This window comes from Ptychodera flava, chromosome 21, assembly GCF_041260155.1.
Source record: "Ptychodera flava strain L36383 chromosome 21, AS_Pfla_20210202, whole genome shotgun sequence".
In the NCBI taxonomy this organism is placed as follows: domain Eukaryota; kingdom Metazoa; phylum Hemichordata; class Enteropneusta; family Ptychoderidae; genus Ptychodera; species Ptychodera flava.
This window is the reverse complement of record NC_091948.1, coordinates 11,394,687-11,413,491: the sequence shown is the minus strand read 5'-3', so window position 1 is coordinate 11,413,491 and position 18,805 is coordinate 11,394,687. Positions and strand designations below refer to the sequence as shown.

General features: G+C 37.3%; 1 protein-coding gene across 1 annotated transcript in view; it reads right to left on the bottom strand.

Moving 5' to 3' along the window:
- LOC139121404 (glycine receptor subunit alphaZ1-like) overlaps nucleotides 1-18,805 on the bottom strand; it is a 50,382-nt gene that overhangs the window by 24,928 nt on the left and 6,649 nt on the right. The window contains exon 3 of the mRNA XM_070686241.1: nucleotides 4,074-4,141. Coding sequence (XP_070542342.1) covers nucleotides 4,074-4,141 — 68 coding nt within the window. The remainder of the gene's footprint in view (nucleotides 1-4,073; nucleotides 4,142-18,805) is intronic.

Here is an 18,805-nt window from a genome sequence, read left to right as displayed (position 1 = left end):
GTTGTTCGGACGTCTGATTCATACTGGGCCAACTCTAACTCAGTGTTTTCATTATTTTAATTCTTAGAGCAAAGCTGACGGGCAGACGATATTTCCAAGTGTACAGAAAGATTTTGGCATACCTCTGTCGTTGGAAAACATTCTAACATTCAACTTCTGATGTGTGTTTAATTCGTCGCACGTCATCACTTCAGCAATGATCGCAAAATTTGTATACTTTGATTTCCATCGCGCTAAATCTCGAGCATTTAACAAGTACACGCGTCCATTCAAATGAATACACACTCTTTGAAGTAACCAGTTTCGAACCACAATATATTTTGTAATGAGCTGAAACGAAAACAGAAACGTTTTACATTATGGGTGAAATATCTCCAGCAGTTGAAGTTAACTCTAGTTACGCTACAAGGGCCTATTAAGCCTAAACTAGAAAAGGGAGAATTTTTTCTCCGGTTTCCAGTCCATCAACTCAATAATGTTCAGCTAGTCAACACAATCTGAGTGCACTGTCCCACTCTACTATTGGTGGGTAGATTTTAGTATTGACTATAAATCAATCTACCAACAGGAATACGAACATTATATACGCATTGCCTTGTATCGGCAAGGTTTATACTTTGCATTAAAACATACTTTGTTGAGGAGTATATCAGAAGTATGCTGTTTTTAAGGGCAAAATAACGAAAACAGTATCAGGAGTTAAATCGTTTGTCTTGTTAAATAATGTTTACGTATGCGTTTTTGTTCGTTGTCAGAAAGTTTGATCGCTTAGCCTATAGACAGTCGAGAGCCTTTTTTCCACTTTAAGACGGTAATATGCGCCTCGAAAGTGAAATACTTAAACTTTTACTCAAATTTTCCTAAATGAAACTTTCAACCATTCTCTTACCAAATCAACATTGGGGTCAAAGTTTGGAACTAGCGAAACAAACCACTCAAGATTTGTGATATTTGAAATTCAAAATGGCCGCCATCCCTGTGTTAAGTCTATGGGGAAACTAAATTTTGGATTTTCGAAAAACTAAGACGATGAAACTTTTTATTTCCCTAAGATTTTAAAATGGACCACACAAGTGCAAGATTAGAAAAGAATCGTGGGGATTTAAGAGTCCGAATATCTATATCCGAGGCGCGTTCTACCTCGCAAAATGTTGGGGCATATTTTTAATGCAACGACTGCTTTATCAAGTGAGTCAAACATCAAACCACAATCTTTGAGTCTGGCTCTGTCATTACCAGCAACACCAACGGGCAGAAGCGAACAAGCAATTTCTTATTCTCGCTCTTCATTTTTTATGAATGACTATTACTCGGTAGTGATGGGAAACAGAGTTGCGTGCGCCTGCAGAGAAATTTGGTGAGCCAACGGTATTTGATATTTAATGGCAATGTATGCTCTTATTTCCATATCAACTTGCCCGCGGAATCAAATGCAGCACACTGTTATTTGCGATTACCATAGGAATAACAAAAGGACATTCAATCCAAAGGTCTGCAGCCTTGATTTTATTTATTCACGTATATGTATACCAGAAGTTATATTTCGAGGCCTTTTAAAATGTCGAAATTTTCCATATCTGAATGAAACGCTCCTACGATCTGTATAGCTGGCTAGATAGCTAGAAGAGTCATACAGGTACGTGTTTGAACACGAACCCAGGTGCACTAGAGCGAATAGCGATTAAGGGTGAATCAAGTTGCACACTATAGGGGTCGCCTTCGTCACGAGCTTCTACTGGAACGGAAATTGGACTGAGGGCTGTTGATAGGCGGCTAGCCCCTTGGGGTGCTATGGATGTACAACGACAAAAATTTTGAATCAAAGCGTAAAACTGTGAATTGCATGTCAGGAAAGGACACAAGAGCATATGTCACGCTGTCGTTACCAAAACATTTGTACATTTAATGTTTATTGTAACACGCACACACAAAATGTTTAGTTTTCTTGGGACTACCATGCATTGGATCACGGAATCAACATCAACATCGAAGCCCACATAGTCAGGATATGGGGCAAAGCTTGACTCAATGGAACAAATATGGTTGCCGTCACTTCATTCAACCGAGATAGCAATGACGAATGTATAGCAAGATAAACATAATCATTATCGTACGAGTTCGCGTGAAAAGCCACAAAACAAACGTGAGCCCGTTCAGTAACTATGGAAGGTCGATACGTAAAGCGTTTTGAAAATGATCAATGAACATAAATTTCATTATGTATGTTTCATCCGCCATCTTAGTCTTATAATGCATTGATCTAGCCATCTGAAGAGTACTCTGAACGCAAAATGTTATTTGACAAGCGAGTTTTCAGTTACTCTGCGGATACTTTGAACTGTAAGATGTTGGGCGGAAATTGTGTCGCCGGAAAGGCACGAGAAAGTGCCGTCTGCTAGTGTAAATGTGTCGGTTATCGCTACGCAAACAAAATCAACGTTTACATTAAAAATCCCCGAGATAAAACTACATATATCATTTCTTGCTTCTTTTCTGTGCCGGCGCAGCTCTGAAATATTTTTCCTTCAAGCGATGGAGTCGGTTTCGTTTGATGTCACTCATATGCCATTTACATACCTTTTGTATGTGTATGATGCCAATCAAAAACACGAATCGGCTTTTCTGCGTACTTCCCTTTTCATGGTAAATAGTAAGTGAAATTTCATCAACAAGAGGTCATTTTCTGGGCAAGTTATAGAACATGAGGTAAACGATTCGGGTGCAATCTTTTCTGAACGAGTTAAAGTTGTCGGTTATTGTAACAGGGAAAAATATCATGATATGCTTGTATTTTATCGTACGACCTCAATGTAACTGTTTTATTAATTTAAGTTTCGACAGCAGGGTATCCATTCGCAATCTTCTGGCGGAAGTTCGTGTCAGGCCACCGAACGACTTCTTTGTGGTCGTACTCATTGCCAGCAACTTTTATTCGAAATTTTTATGTTGTAGTTGGTTTGAGGCAGATTCGGAAAAAAAAATCCACGTTCTACCGGATCCAGTTTGCCACAACCGTCACGAAACTCACAGATATCTGATCCATCACAGAACATGTAATTGCACTTTTCATAGTGCGCTCTTATCAACCAACTCTTCGTTTTAGCCATTTGATAACAACTGTAGGAATTCTATAACAGACAATTTATGTAATGTAGCAACGATAGACAATGCATGTCAATGAACCAAATTCGCGTAACAGCTGTGAGGCTTAGATAAATACTGAGATAAAGAGCTCTCGTTTTTAAAATATTGTTCTTGCATGTGGCTGTGTATCTATAGATATGACGTTCGCATTTTTAAAAGCTCGTTATTGTATCTATAGTTCAGTATCTCAGAAATCGAGAAGTTTCTATGAGTAAAGCTTTACCGGTGACCTCTTTTTGAGAGGCTGCCATCGCCTACAATCGCTGTGTCGATTTATCAGTGTCATTGAATGGCTCGCCGGTGATTGATTCTGAGGGACAGACAGTGATGTATTCAGCTGAGAGTGTATGTGGACTGAGGTAAACTCCGTTGTTGATCGCGAAATAAGATTGTGTCGGAAGTAGGCATACATTGGGAAAAATTTGAAATCCAACCAGGAAGTATCCAACCCTCTAGGGAATAGAAATACTTTTTCGAGCGTTTGATGTAAGTTTCATTTTGCGCGAATTTGATGGAAAATTCGAAAACAATGACTGAAGTGATAAGCAGAGAAAATGTCCACGCCGTTGGCCTTTCTATTGCAACACAAACAGATAAAACATTGTCTGATTTATCCTCACTATTCTTTCAAAAAAAAGACGCAACACGTTATACAGTGTTACTGAGATCCCCAGCATGGTTAAAATATTGATGAAGTAACTAACCCGTTTATGCCGCATTACTACGTTGTTTATTTTAGACTAAATAGAAACGTTTGTCAGTGTAGGTACTTGATCCCCGTAACCTTCTATCAACTATGTCACTAGAATCGTCCATTTTTACAGTTTCACTATAGTATATGTGTGCCGAATTTCACGCAATCGTGAACTCCGTTTCACGTGTCTTCTGTCAAATGTACACAAAGGTACTGAAAAACATGAATGACCTACCATTGTCAGCTCAGCTAAACTGTCGATTCTACTGAAGAACACATCCACTCGGACCTTGCACGTAGGACCTTTAAAAATAAAAAATAGAAAAAATGTAAGAAAGAACTTTTCGATGAATGTTAACTTTAAAGTTTGAAGGTCCGTGATTCACTTGACCACAGATATTCTGTTTTTTTAATTTTGGTCAACTGCAAATCAATGTTCAGAAGGATAAAGGATATATATATATATATATATATTTAACACGATTGGAACTAATTTGGGATAATTGGATTGGCAGAATTTCTTATCAATTTTAGAAATTTCTCTAATTTTACACCATATTTGCTTACCATCTTTAGAATTTTATACACAATTTACGATGCTGTTGAAATCTCATGAGTAAGAATCAGTGCATGATAGTATCTAATGCAATATTGTTCAAAACATATGAACAATATTCACATTTGAATGAAAATATGAGAGTTTGTCTGTAGTTTCTTCATTACTGAAACACTAGTAATAATGTTAGTTTGTCATTTTCCCTCGACCAAAATGAAGCTTTTCGATTGATTTACAATTAATTCAGTCAGGGTCATTCAAAATGTGCCCTGACTCAATTTAATGTTTATGAAGCCTTAAATTGATGAAAAAGTCAGGGGCATTTCAAAAGTGCCCTGACTCAAAATTCGTCAATTAGAGTAATTTTGAGCGTTTTGTCTCGTTTCTTCAGTACATTTACACAAAAATAAACTTATTTTCATAAAAATGAATCCGATGAAAGAGGTATGCAATAATCGTTGTGTTTTCGTTGTTTTGTCCGATAAGAACAATGTTTCAAATTTTACACTATTCTATCGTTTTGTAAAATTTCAGCTGTAAAAATTTCGATTTCGTTACATTTTCCTAATAATTACTCTCATCCAATTTTCCCAAATTAGTTCCAATCGTGTTATATATATATTATTTTATATTATATTATATATATTTGAATAATAACACAAATTACTTTAGGTACAAAGTAAGTAAGTTTTATGCATCTTCCAATCTTCATACTAAGTTTTTCATGGGTCTTCACTCTCACTCATATGTTTTGGACTTATGTACTGTTATGTTAGTCTTGAGTGGTTTTGACATTCGATAAATAATATTTGTTTTGATGGCGACATTTCAAAACCAACTCAAAACTTTTGTTTAACAGCGTAAATTTAATCAGCAGTATATGTGTCGCTTTCTGGTAAACTATATATATATATATATATATATATAATATATATATATAATATATATATATATATATATATATATATATATATATATATATATAGATAGATAGATAGATAGATAGATAGATAGATAACGCTCTGCTTTTAACATCGAGCAGTTGTGCATCCTGTGGAAGATGAATTATACGCTTTAATCTTCTTTACGGCACAATGTTGATGTTGTGGTTGCAAATTATTGTCCCTGACAATGAATGTTAAGTATAGTGTCGATAAAAATATGATATATGACCGGAATGGAAATATCAAGGTCACCACAAGTGGAAAATGTATGTAATACACGTCTGCCTGTGCAGTTTTTAATGGCGTTCATACCACTTAACTCTTTGAATTACAGTCATTAAAGAACACTGTCGTCCTTGTACACAACAGGTGTCCAGATTATACACCCCATTTCTCAATATTTTAACTATTTTCGACACTCAAGGTCATGTTTTGATTTTCCTTGCCTGCGTCGTTTTCTCTTTTTGATAAATCTATCTGCATCACTGTGTTTTATTTGTGTTATTGCTATGTATGGTTGTCTTTGCGTAAAACTGTGTCCGTTTCCGTGGATCTGTAAAATGTGTGTGTGTCTCTTGTTTAATTGTCTGGATAAACTGATGGTAGAACCGAAGCGTGATGGCTCCATGCTGATTTTTGATGCAGCACCACGTAGTACGCGTTGTACAAATGGGTCACAGGCAAATCGCTAGCTAAACCATGATCGGACGTAGTGTCTTTCAGTTGCACACAACATCCCGTTTGGTATAGGCTGAAGTGTTTTTATGTTGTGTCAAGGTCATTGCTATTGCTGCTTCATGCTGGAGCAGAGCATTTTATCAGTTTGTGGGTGAGTATGGCAAAATAACATATTGCATTTCAAACCCAGATGTACACTTATCAAATGCTCTCCAGAGGCGATCAAAATCCTTTGCTTCCAAGCACTTGAGGATGATTGATGTTTTCGGATATGCTCCTCGATACAACAGAGTAAAATTGCACGATTTAACGATTAATGCATATATGCAATGCACGGATAAAATGTTGATATCATTGACATAGCCCATAAGCTGGAAAACAGTTCTATCAATCTTAAGCACATAAAGTGTTTCATATCAGTGTATTTTTACCTTTATGGCCATATTTTCATAGGTCACCCTAAGCTCTTCACATACATTTAGGGACTTAGAAAAAATTACGAGGGATAGTGGCGACATTTGAGATATTCCAAAAGGACTCTAAGCAAGCTGAAATATTAGACACGACCATTGAGTTATTATACAGTGTCATTTCGCAAAGATACTTACAGCATATTACAGATAAGGTTAAGGTAACTCTCTTCATTGTACCCGGAAAGTTAACTCTATGATGAGTTGCTATTTTAGGGGTCGCCAAATTAAGTATCAGTTTTTACCACACTCAACACAGAAAAGCCAGTCGAGTCGTAAACTTGCTTGTGTTCAAATCGCATTTGATTAGTCGACAATGTGTTCAGATGTTTGCAGATTTCGTCCTTTCAAATTGCATTTCAGAGAATCTCTAAATCTAAAATTAGACTACAAACATGATAGCAATTCGATTAACGGGATCTGCGTCAATTGCACACTTCAACAGAGTCATGTTTCTTTGAAATTTCAATGATATTATTAAAATGAAATCTGACAAGTGCAGCTTGCGGTGAATCACCATTGAACCACCCAGGGATATCTCTGCGTGTGGACTCGTCGTACTAACAAACCGTGAAATATGAACTAATTTGCTACCTTCAGAAATTATTGGGATACCCAATGACTTTAATTCTACGTCACCCCTGTCGATTGGGCTTCCAAAAACGTTGTCAATCTCGTGCGCTAATAACATGTATATGGCTCTGATGACGTGACAATGCTGAATGCGGTCGTGGCAGTTTTATCAGCCCGTTGTCATGGAGATGTTGGCTAATGAATACGCGTGGCGATACACCGTGGCGTTTCATTCATGTTACCAGCAGTAAATACCGTCAGTTTGGTTTGGATAGTAACAAATTAGAAAGCTACAGAGTTGATGCCCAACCTGCACGCAAAATATAATTACATAGGCTAAAAACGTTGCTGGTAGCACGACTAAAATAATTCGCCGACTGAAAATAAATATATTTTGTTTCTGAATCGGATTTCATGAAACAAAACAGTCAGTACGGGATGTATTGCAAATGAAAGTGACAATGGTTAATCTTGTCGCATGGCAATGAAAATACTTGAAGCCATGGTGACAGTCTCTGAATATTCACATGTGTAATCCTAGCCTAGATTTCCCGTTGTGAGAAACGTGTTTTTAGAAGTTTACAGACAGGATGGTGCGTAGTTGAATGTCGCAGTTTATCTTTACCGTAGTAACAGGGATATGGAAAGCCACCACGAAGTATACTGTCTGTTGCGCCTGTCAATCACATAACGAATTTTTCGGCATTATAAATGACAGTACCTTATTGTAAAAGTGTAAATTATGACTAGCTGCACAGCTGACTGTGCAATGTGTTACCCCTTTATGTTTCACGAACCGTAAAACGAAACTATCACCATGACCCTTGACCCGTGCAACAATCTTTTCATTTTCTAAGAGAAAAATTCCTTCAATGTCTACTTTACAAATTTGAAATATGATTCGGATAAATAATTACGCTGCCGAGATTGAACACATTTTATGAAACAAAATTTAATGTGTGGAAATTTGCGGATTTCCTTACACTTGAAAACAATTCTTCTAAATAAATAAGTCACCTTTGAAAATTCATCATCTGCTCTAATATATACAATGGAGTAAACAAAAGCGGCTAGTTATAATTAAAATATAATCAACAGTACTGGTGACACTGTAAAGTTTTAGCACATTGTACAATGCTTTGGTTACATTGGTGACAGCCAAAGTTAATTGTTCTTTCAATCGAGATTAATGTTGAATGCCTTTTAATTGCACAACCAAGGTACTAAACCTGCCGAGCACCTGCCATGTTGATAGATAAATACCTTCTCCGAAAGGTATTTGGTTTGCCGGTCGTACAGTCTTTGTGCACAAAAAAATTGGGAAATAGCCCTGTCATTTCGCACATGACCCCGTTCTACAAGATGAATCGATTCACTGGTGGGCACGCTTTAAAACCCTCTTGGGAAATGCAAAATATGAAACTCAAAAAATCAAACTGTAACTATCTATCAGCAAAATGTATCTATGGATACACATATCTCAAATATGATCATGCGATAATGCAATTTGAACGAGGAGACGGTAAGTAAGGAGGCATATGCCTCTTAAATATAAATATATATATATATATATATATATATATATATATATATATATATATATATATATATATATATATATATATAAATATAACAACACAATTTTCTTCAAGTACTTGTTAATAATATCTGCTATCCTTAAGGTTCATGCAGCCTACATTCATCAGACAGTACTAAATTTTGCTTAGGTAGAAAGGTACGTCCCAACCGTGTAAATGAAAATGAATTAGAAAATTTTAATTCTGTCTGTCCGATGATTGCAGGATGCATTAAATTTACGTAATAGATATTATTCCTTTGTACTTGAAGAAATTTGTTGTATTATATATATATATATATATATATATATATATATATATATATATTATATGTGTGTGTGTGTATATATATATATATATATATATATATATATATATATATATATATATATATATATATATATATATATATATATATATATATATATATATAAAGTATACGGATGTCTTCGTGGGAAATTACAGTGCTCGATGCTAAAGCAGAGCGTTATAAATAATAACACAAAATTACTTCAAGTACTAAGTAATGATATCTGTTACTTAAGTTTCATACATCCTGCAATCTTCAGACAGAAGAAGTGCTATCGCCATGGCCCTTGACTTACTCACTTCTTCTGACTGATGATTGCAGGATGCAAGAAACTTAAGTGACAGATATCATTACTTTGTACTTGAAGTAATTTTGTGTTATATATATATATATATATATATATATATATATATATATATATATATATATATATACTGGATGGAGGATAGGCAGGAATGTAGGTACGTTTGAAGGTATTTATATTTACGCTCGTATATATGAATGCATTCTATAAGTTACATACATTTGTATTCTCGCAAAATAGTCAGTGAGATTCTTTTTTCTAATTTGCTCCAAGCATATTATATATGTTTAGTTTAACTGCCAGTCAGGGCCACTTTTTTCCTTTTAACAAGATGACGAATACCAGTATATATTATACGAGCTTTGTGATCGGGGAGTCGCGTATCCTGAGCAAATAGCGGTATCGGTAGATCAGGCCATATGGAGTTTTCAAGTCTATGGACTTTCCAAGTGCTCATCACATGCATTTTGCATGGGAACTGCGTGATTCATGCACATTGAACATTCACAGGCAAGATCTACTCAACTCATTTACACGGGATTACTTAAGCAATGTAAAATCAAGACGTTTCACTCCCAATTTTCTCTGTCGGCTGATTTATAATTTGAATCCCATGTACAGTTATGTGATTTACATGACAGCAACCGTTTGGACAGCAAATTCACTTTACGATAATGGCTTCGTCATCGTAACATCGTCGTGAAGCCTTTCAAGTTGATTAGCATTGATTGCGTCCCGTTTCCATGGAGACGCACCAGTTCCGAGAGCTGCCTCCTTTGAAACGGTGTTATAGTAACACAGGGAAATGTTCAGATTGTTAGCGTTCTCGATCTTCTGAAATGTTGAAGGCGGTCGAAATGTCAGGCGACTGTCTAAGCTATTACTACGCATCCAACTGTTATCGAAAAAGTCAATTGACTCGTAAGCGGCACATCATCAGCAGGGTCTCACTTAATCGTTCAATTGATCAAGAATGTTACTCTGGCTTCCACTGTTCCGGAAAGGGGAAATATTGACTTGATTGGTGGACTTCATGTGTGATTTGGCTGCAGCACAGTGATTGCGACTTTGTAATTGAATATGTCTTGCAAGTGTCAGTTATGGAGGCCTTCCGCGGTTTCTGTATTTAGTCTTATTTCACTTGTTTCACTGCTACTTGAATGGTTGGTTGATTCAAAGTATCACATGGTTTTTTGTAATGTGATGGATTAAAATTTCATAGAACAAGGGTTGAACTGTCGTAACCAAATATTTGATCTTGCAAAAGGAGCACAAATACATACATTTAAAATCGTGTACATTATTCTATCTTTGAACCCATCATGCAGCCCCAATTTTCTGAAAGTTCGACAAAGCACGTGAACTTGTGATTAATCTCCCACGATTGTGAAACGGCAAAGTTATTCAGCAAACTGAAAAGGCTAGCCAAGAGCAAAGACTTCCAGAAGAGTTTTTAACAAGTTGACGTTTTATCACGCTCGAATCCTGGATTCCTATGGATATCTATTTTTTCATATATTGAGACAAGAATTACTGCTAGTATACTTTCCACGTCCCCGGGCAATATGTCTACATTTGCAGGCACTAAGATTTGTCCTAGAATCGAACTTCAATAGCCACTGCCTAGAAATAAGAAACGCGAACTTTTAGCGCAGCATCTGGTTTTGAAAGGTTTATTAAAAAGTTTAATTTTGTAGAATTGTCGCAAGGGGACGGAACGTTTCTTCTCAATATTCATTTCGTATGTAGCAACCATATCAGGATGCTCTCTTCTCCAGTCTTCTCTCATCACATATATTTCAGGTTCTTTTCCAATCCATTCTCCATCATCATCATCATCATCATCATCATCATCATCATCAATGTCATCATCATCATCATCATCATCATCATCATCATCATCATCATCATCAATATCATCAATATCATCATCTCTATTGTCGTCGTCGTTATTTACAATTGTCGACTCATTAGTGGTTAAACGCTCAATGTTTTCACACCAGGAAGTAAATTAATACCAAGTGGGGTCAGTGTCCTTCACTTTGTTACAAATAAACACATTTATCATGCCTAGACCGACGTTTAACTTACTAATACCCTCCGGCAAAGACCACTCCACAACAGCTGCACGTTAATTGGCATCATTAAAAGGATCGATAGGATGACAAGTGATCACCCGTCTATATCACAAACACACTACAATATTCGGCAGAAAATTTCTTGACATACATCCTTAAAGATGACAAACTCATCGAAGGAAGGGGTTTCTTTCTCAATTGTGCAGCTACTGAATCTATACCTAGCTTTCTCTCTGTACCCGTCTTTCAATTTGATTTAAACTTGTGGTTTTTAAGAAGAAGTCACTCTCTTCACATTTAATGCCATATTGACTAGTTTTCCCTGCCAGACAGCTTGTGACGAACGGAAGACGAACTCACAATGATAATAAATCAATGCGGCTTCGAGGAAATCATTTCCGTGAAAGTGGGGTGCAGCGAGTCGTTATGGTAAATAACGAATATTCTGATATCTGCTTACGGCAATAATCCAGGCAGTGCTTCCTGCGCAAGGACGGTACGTGTGAGGTATATCCCAAGTCACCGGCTATTATGAACACCGCTGATCGTATACGCTACGTCTTAGTCGTATCGATCGTCAGATCGCAGATGATGACGAATGCCGGAAGGTATTCTCGTACATTTCAAAGTCAGAACGACAAAGTATTGTAAATCTCGGAATCAAAAGGACAAATTCATACTCATACAAGCAAGTTTCGAACAACTTTCACGTTTTCCGACGGAAGTACCGAACACTAGCGACCTTTTGCCGAATTGATTTGTCTTCAAGGCGTGAGCGCTAAAATAACGTCAGAAATGAATAGTCGATTACACTCAATGTGTGAGCGGTTGAAACTACAAAGAATTTCGATTTTCACGACAGGAACACCTTTTCCCTTGGGTATTATCCCCACTTTCCCGACGGATGCAAATAAATTGCTCCGAAGTAAGTCACGAAATTCCAGTAGAAGCAACCATACAAGGTTGACATTAAGATAATCAACATGCCTGAGAGTGGGACATTCATGTATCAAAATAGTAACGAAAAGAAAAGCAAATGCAAATATAACTTTAAGTGAGTTGCATCTTTATTCCAAATAGTAAAATAATCCTTTCCGTAGATGACAAAGTTCCTGGTCCAAAACACCAGGTGAACTTTCTTCCTCAGGAGGGTTTAACCTAAAAATCGCATCCTCAGCGTCACAAACTGATAACTCAATCAACTGATATTCTCAAATGCAGTTCTCGACTGTCTTTGGTTTTCATGATGACTAGGGTGCTAAGAGCCCTGATAAAGTGAGGCAAAGGAGAGAACCTGAGATTGAAGACATACGCGTTTTGCTCAGTCTTCAATCAAGCCTACGCACGTGTGTGCGCCTTAAAAGAGCTTCTCACGGTACACCAAAGAAATGGTAAACTGTAAAAACGTCTTGAAGAATATTACAATCAAGTCAATTTCATTCACTTATTTCTACATCTTGAGCACGTCCGTACCTTTTTTATCACTTACATTGAAGCTACAAATACCTAAGTTTAATGATAGACTCTCGAGAAAAACGGACAGGCAACTCCGATAGAGAACAAAGGGTCTATGGGATTAGCAGCGTCTGATCTATCTTGGAATAATTAAGAGGTGTTAATGGGTCGGGGAAGGAATGAAGCTGGGCCCGATCGATTGCACAATGTCCGGTTCATAGACACGTGCATGCGGTATACGGTAATAATGGTTTCGGATTACAAGTTATTCCGGATTACCCGCAAGTCCATTTTTAGAAATAAAAGTGTTACAACTATTTTGAGAAGAATTCGTCAAAATGGTTTTAAAGTACTTTTTACATATTGGTAGCGAGATTCGATGCAACTAGAAGTCTGCAGGGAGTCAGTATGTTGCTGTAAAGTGACGAAGTTTCGAATAGAAATCCGAAACACATACCGCTGCAGTTCCAGACTTAACAGCAGTTTGACATCACAGAGTTGTTTACATTCCGCAATCGTCCGTGTATCTCTCCGAATTTTCCCTCGTTTTTGCAGTTTTTTAACCGTCGGAATATTTTCTGTGCGAGGAGTGCTCCATGATTCGGTAAAGTATGTATGTTAACTACTGAAATGTTGTTTGAAAACTGTGAACGGCCAAATTTACGAGGACAGCGTCAGCTTTGTGTAAATGCATGTCTACCTTACCACTTCTGACTCCACCAACCGATGGATATTCCGATTTATCGCAAAGTTTCTCCTGACAGCGAAAGTTTTTCTCGAGAGTCTATGGTTTAATGGAAACCCTATGCAGTAGGATGTATTGATTTCAGAGAAATTTGAATTTTGAGAAATTGTGTCCAAGAGAGAGAAGTCTACTCCAGTCTTGCACACAGCTGTTCGGGATTATTTGCTAAAAGTCTGCACATCTTCCCATCGTCCATGATTCGTATTTCAGAAATGTTTCAACACTCATCACCTATGTTGTTACAAGATCGATACAAGAGCTCAAAAAGATGGTCTAGATTTCCCTAGGGATCTTAAGTTACCATAGCCAAGTAAACACTGGCATCTACATATAAAGGCAATTTAAAACCCTCTCCACAGTAAAAGCAAACTCAAGAGATACTACCATTTATCGAAATCAAAGGCAGGACAGGTAAACACTTCCTGAGAACGGCTTTGCAAATAAGTTAACATGCCTTGATCGAGACAGGCAGAAAAATATAAACGACACGTTAACAGCTAGCCACGCAAGCCCGCATACAACTGACACGTTAGCAGGTCTTGAGTCAACTACCTTCCTGAATATTTCATCACGTATACGTATCAACTGACCATAATTGCCGACCTACTTACCGTAATGATCCGAGACCAGCCGAACTGTCGTGTCGTTACTTCATTGATAAGGTCATATAGATACTTTCACCCCATTAGTGGCACGGAGATCTCGGCGATTATCAATGAATTCTAAAGTCTCCAAGTACATGTAAATGCTTTCATTGGACACGTTCTGACTGACTGAGAACATACGGAATGACCCTTTGTGACTGTGATTCACCCATACACCATCATAACAACGCCCCCGGCATCGTTTCCCGGATATTCTTCCGAACCTCCACCTTATTTAACAATGGAAGCATTGACATTTCTCTTCATTTTTGTGAGTAATATTTGTTTGGTAAATAAAGAATCGTGCAAGACTACACTTAGCCCTTGACTGATTTCCATATGCCCAAAAGAACCAAAGACTAAACTTTGACAGTTTGACAGCCTTGTCGCAGCCTTTGTGAAGTAGTCTCGAGATTTTCCTGAGCCTAGACAGTGGGCTACTGTCTATCGTTCATCATTCGATAGATGTTTTGATTCGCGAAAAACAAAGAATTTTTACTTGTGTATATTTCCATACAACAGTTTAAGGGCAACGTTCTCATATTAAAATTTCTTATTGAGAAAGAAAAATACTTGACAACTACTGAGATTCAACAAGGAGACAGTATCAAGACAATGAAATATGTTAAGGACATCTTGAAGGATGTCAAAATTATTTTTTTCAACGTCAGTTCTTAGAAAATCTGAAGACATCCGAAAGTAGTTGTATGCAAAGCGATTTGGTATACCTTTATTTTCAAACGTCGAAAAATAGCTACAACAACATATCACTGTAATTGTGTCCAAACTGACGCTTTTTGAGCCTCAAATCTTTCAAAATACGGAATACCAGTTCAGAGGCAACTGTATGGAGGTACGTCATTCACATCGACGTTGGTGTGCGTTCCTATTGTAGATTTATTTCCCAGCAACAGCTGCATATGATTTCATTTATCATAGATTATGTACTCATGTCACAAATGTTCTCTTTGCCTGTTCTTTTTTATATCTGACAGAGTAATTGATTTTAATTCATCAACGTTAAGGGTTATAACACTGGACTGTGTTTCAATGTAATCTTAAGTACTGTAGCAGAATGTCCTTTCATACTGAATAAATCAGACGGCTCATTCTTTGCTATCGTTTTAATATTTACATTTAACATCAAAACTTAGGAGTTAAAATACATTCACAAGCGACATTCATATTCGACGGCGATTAGAAACGATGTTATGTATCAATTTCATAAGTTCAACAATTAGTGTTGTTGAGTTTGCGTTATTGTTCCGCCGATGTCATCAGATTCTACCCCACTTACTTTAGCTCACATCAAACGCAGTTTTGAACGGCTTGTTCACCGAATCTTTAAAACCGTACAACCTTTAAAGTAGAACGCGCCTCGGATACAGATATTTGGACTTTCAAATTTCTATCATTCTTTCTGATCTATCACTTGTGGAGCTCATTTTAAAGCTCTTGGAGAAAGAAAACTCTCACCGTCTTAGTTTTTCGAAATCCGAAATTTGATTTTCCCCACAGAGTTAACAAGGGATGGCGGTCATTTTGAATTTCAAATATCGCAAATGTTTGTTTCGCTTGATCCAAACTTTGCATCGTGACCCCGATTTTTATGGTTGTTTTGGTAAGAGAATGGTTGAAAGTTTCATTTAGGAAGGTTTGAGCAAAAGTTTGTCTTTAACTTTCGAGACGCATACTACCTTAAGAAACGTCGGTACGTGATGGAGGGACTGTGGTTGGTATTAAGTTTTAATCTGGACACTTTGAAGGGAGGCTCGTAACGCATAAAGGCTGAACCAGTTTTTGCAAGAGGCAACCCACATACCTTTTTGTACATCAGTGACTCAGCCATATTTTGTCACAGGCCGCCCACGTACCATTTGGTACACAAATATAATACACATGTGCATATTTAATCCCATTATCGCAAATAAATAACTGAACTTGACCTATTCATAGATAAAACCAAATAATAAAAGTTTCGACAAGATTGTTGTGTGCGTTCAAGCAGAAATCTTTTATCGTATATTGTCATAAGAGCAATTAATGCCAAATACCAGTTTAGCTGTCATTTTAATCAGAATCGATGGGTTAACATAATCACTGTCAATTGTGGACGCAAATTCGTGTTTGTTTGTTTTACAGTGTACCCTTCATAAAAATACGAAGGGAAATTTCTATCTGAATGATTTAACGCAGTTGAATGGGTTTCGAATACTAGTTTAACCTGTAGATTTAATCATCGATAAAGGTTTACATAATCAATCGTGGACATAAATTCATGTTTGTTTGTCTCGCAGTGTACCCTTTATACCGTTTTTAATAACACGAAGGGAAATTTCTAAGTGACTTATCGTTGAATGGGTTTCGAAAACTGATCATCATTTACGCAATTCATGGTGCACAGTGCTCGTCTGATCGCTGAATGTTGACGACAGAAGGGAAAGTTTACTAATGGTAATTATACGGTCGTTTTAGATAATAGGCGAAATTGTTTCACAAGGATCTGTGAACATAATTTCTATTAGACTGTAGTCACTGTATCGATTCTCTTTTCAATTGAAATGACATAATATGTTGTTCTTCAGATGCACCAAGAGTAACCTTGATGCGAACTCTTCTGAATCGACCGGTAGTTAACCTAGCAGTAAATATTAAACGGCTTTTGTGCCGCTTTACAACCAAACTCTGGCTGTTTTGAAAAGTTGCGATTGCACACAAAAGACAGATTAAACCACTTGCGCTTTGTGTAAAAAATTGTGAATAATAATAACGAACAGCTGGTCTTAGATTTGCGTCTGAAACAGATCGAGAGTATTATGGCAGTGTATATTTGCTTTGCGCCTGCAGCCGTCAATAGACGTCCACCGTTAACAATATACGGGCAGACGAGAAAAGGGCAATAAATGTTTCTGACAAACTATGTATGTTTGCTTATTGCAAGCGATATAATGGAAGTTATCAAGTTGTCGTACGGTTTGACTGACCCTCCGAATGTTTTCAGAGGCTGCTTCACACTTTTTGAGACTTTGGTGTCGAAATACAATGCTTTTTGGTTGGTGACACTAAATAATTAAAACCAGGGAATTGCAAAAACGAACGAAAATCTCAAATTTAATTTCAGTGTCATTACTCTTGTCATTGTTGTAAGTCATATATGTATGTATGTATGTATGTATGTATGTATGTATGTATGTATGTATGTATGTATGTATGTATGTATGTATGTATGTATGTATGTATGTATGTATGTATGTGCGTGCGTGCGTGTCTGTCTGTTTATGTATGTTGGTGATGATCATTTGTCACAAAAGCCTGGTTCGTATTCTCCGTATTTCCCATTACTTTTAAATACTATTTGTTGAGGCAGATATGAGATGCTGCAGAAATGACGACATTACTTGGCCTCGGTTGCCCCACTGAAATTCTGCCCGCTCTGATAGAAAGCGTGATTAAACGTCATCCGCCTAAAATGATATGTGCTTCGATACGAGTACTTTTGATATTTTCAGAAAGAGATTGATATCAGGTATGACCAACAAAAGCCACGTCTAGGGCATGGGTTGCCGTCTTTTCCATTTTTAGGTTGATTGCTATCCGAAAAGTATTTCGGCAAACCCATTTACTCTGATAGAATTACACAAATCTTTTCCGGTTTACTCGTCATTTTGAGTTTACTTCGCTGCGGAAAAACATTTCAAAATCCATGTCTCGCCAACAGGAAATTAAATTTTGCTTCGTTACCGGCGGTGTTATTAAACCGGTAACTCTCGGTAGGGCCCTACCGAGAAAAATCGATGAAAATGGGCGGAGCAAAACATAACTAATATGGTTTTCTTTGTGAACAAAAAGTAGCAAATTAAAACAGCTGGTTGAACACCTCCAAAAATAGAACGTGCACGCCACATACTGTAAACATTGACTGCACGGTGACTTTACGTATACTATTTTCACCCAATTTTACGGTTTACTTTCCATACGTTACATCCACTCATTTCCCCAATAGGTTTTTTCTTGAACATAGACTTTTTCGAAGTCTTACTGGAGCAGAGGTTCGGCGCGGCGTCGCCTCGGATTTGTACAAACCGTGATGACGTTGCCAGGCGATCGATCGACACTCCTTAGTTCTCATGCGTCATGGTATACGTTTCTCGTCCGAAACGAAGCGTTTGTCATTGTATTCAGCGCCTTTTTGAATGATTCAACATAATGCATATCATGACAGTGGCAATAGCTATCCGCATCTTTGTATACGGGTAAACGATGCAGAAATCGTAGAAAATGTAGTTTTCTGCCACGGGATCTATTATCGGGGTTTTCCTCGGCTCAGTCATAGTATATATAGTGTACATCACTCTTGCAGGGAGTCTTGATTGAAGATAATAATGAAGCACCGTTTTGTCCAAACGCCGTCCTAGAAATGCCGCATTTCAGGAAAGAACGGGAAAAAATCAAAACAGTTCTGAAAGAACAGCAAATTCGCCTACTAGATGTCCAAATTTATCGAGTGTGGTTATTTCAATGGACGACGGACATTTACCACAATGCTCAACGGCCAAGTCGTCTACCAAATTTTGTAGAGCTTTTGTCTTACAAACAATCCTTTCCTCGTTCGACCTTAGTTCAGCGAGGCAGG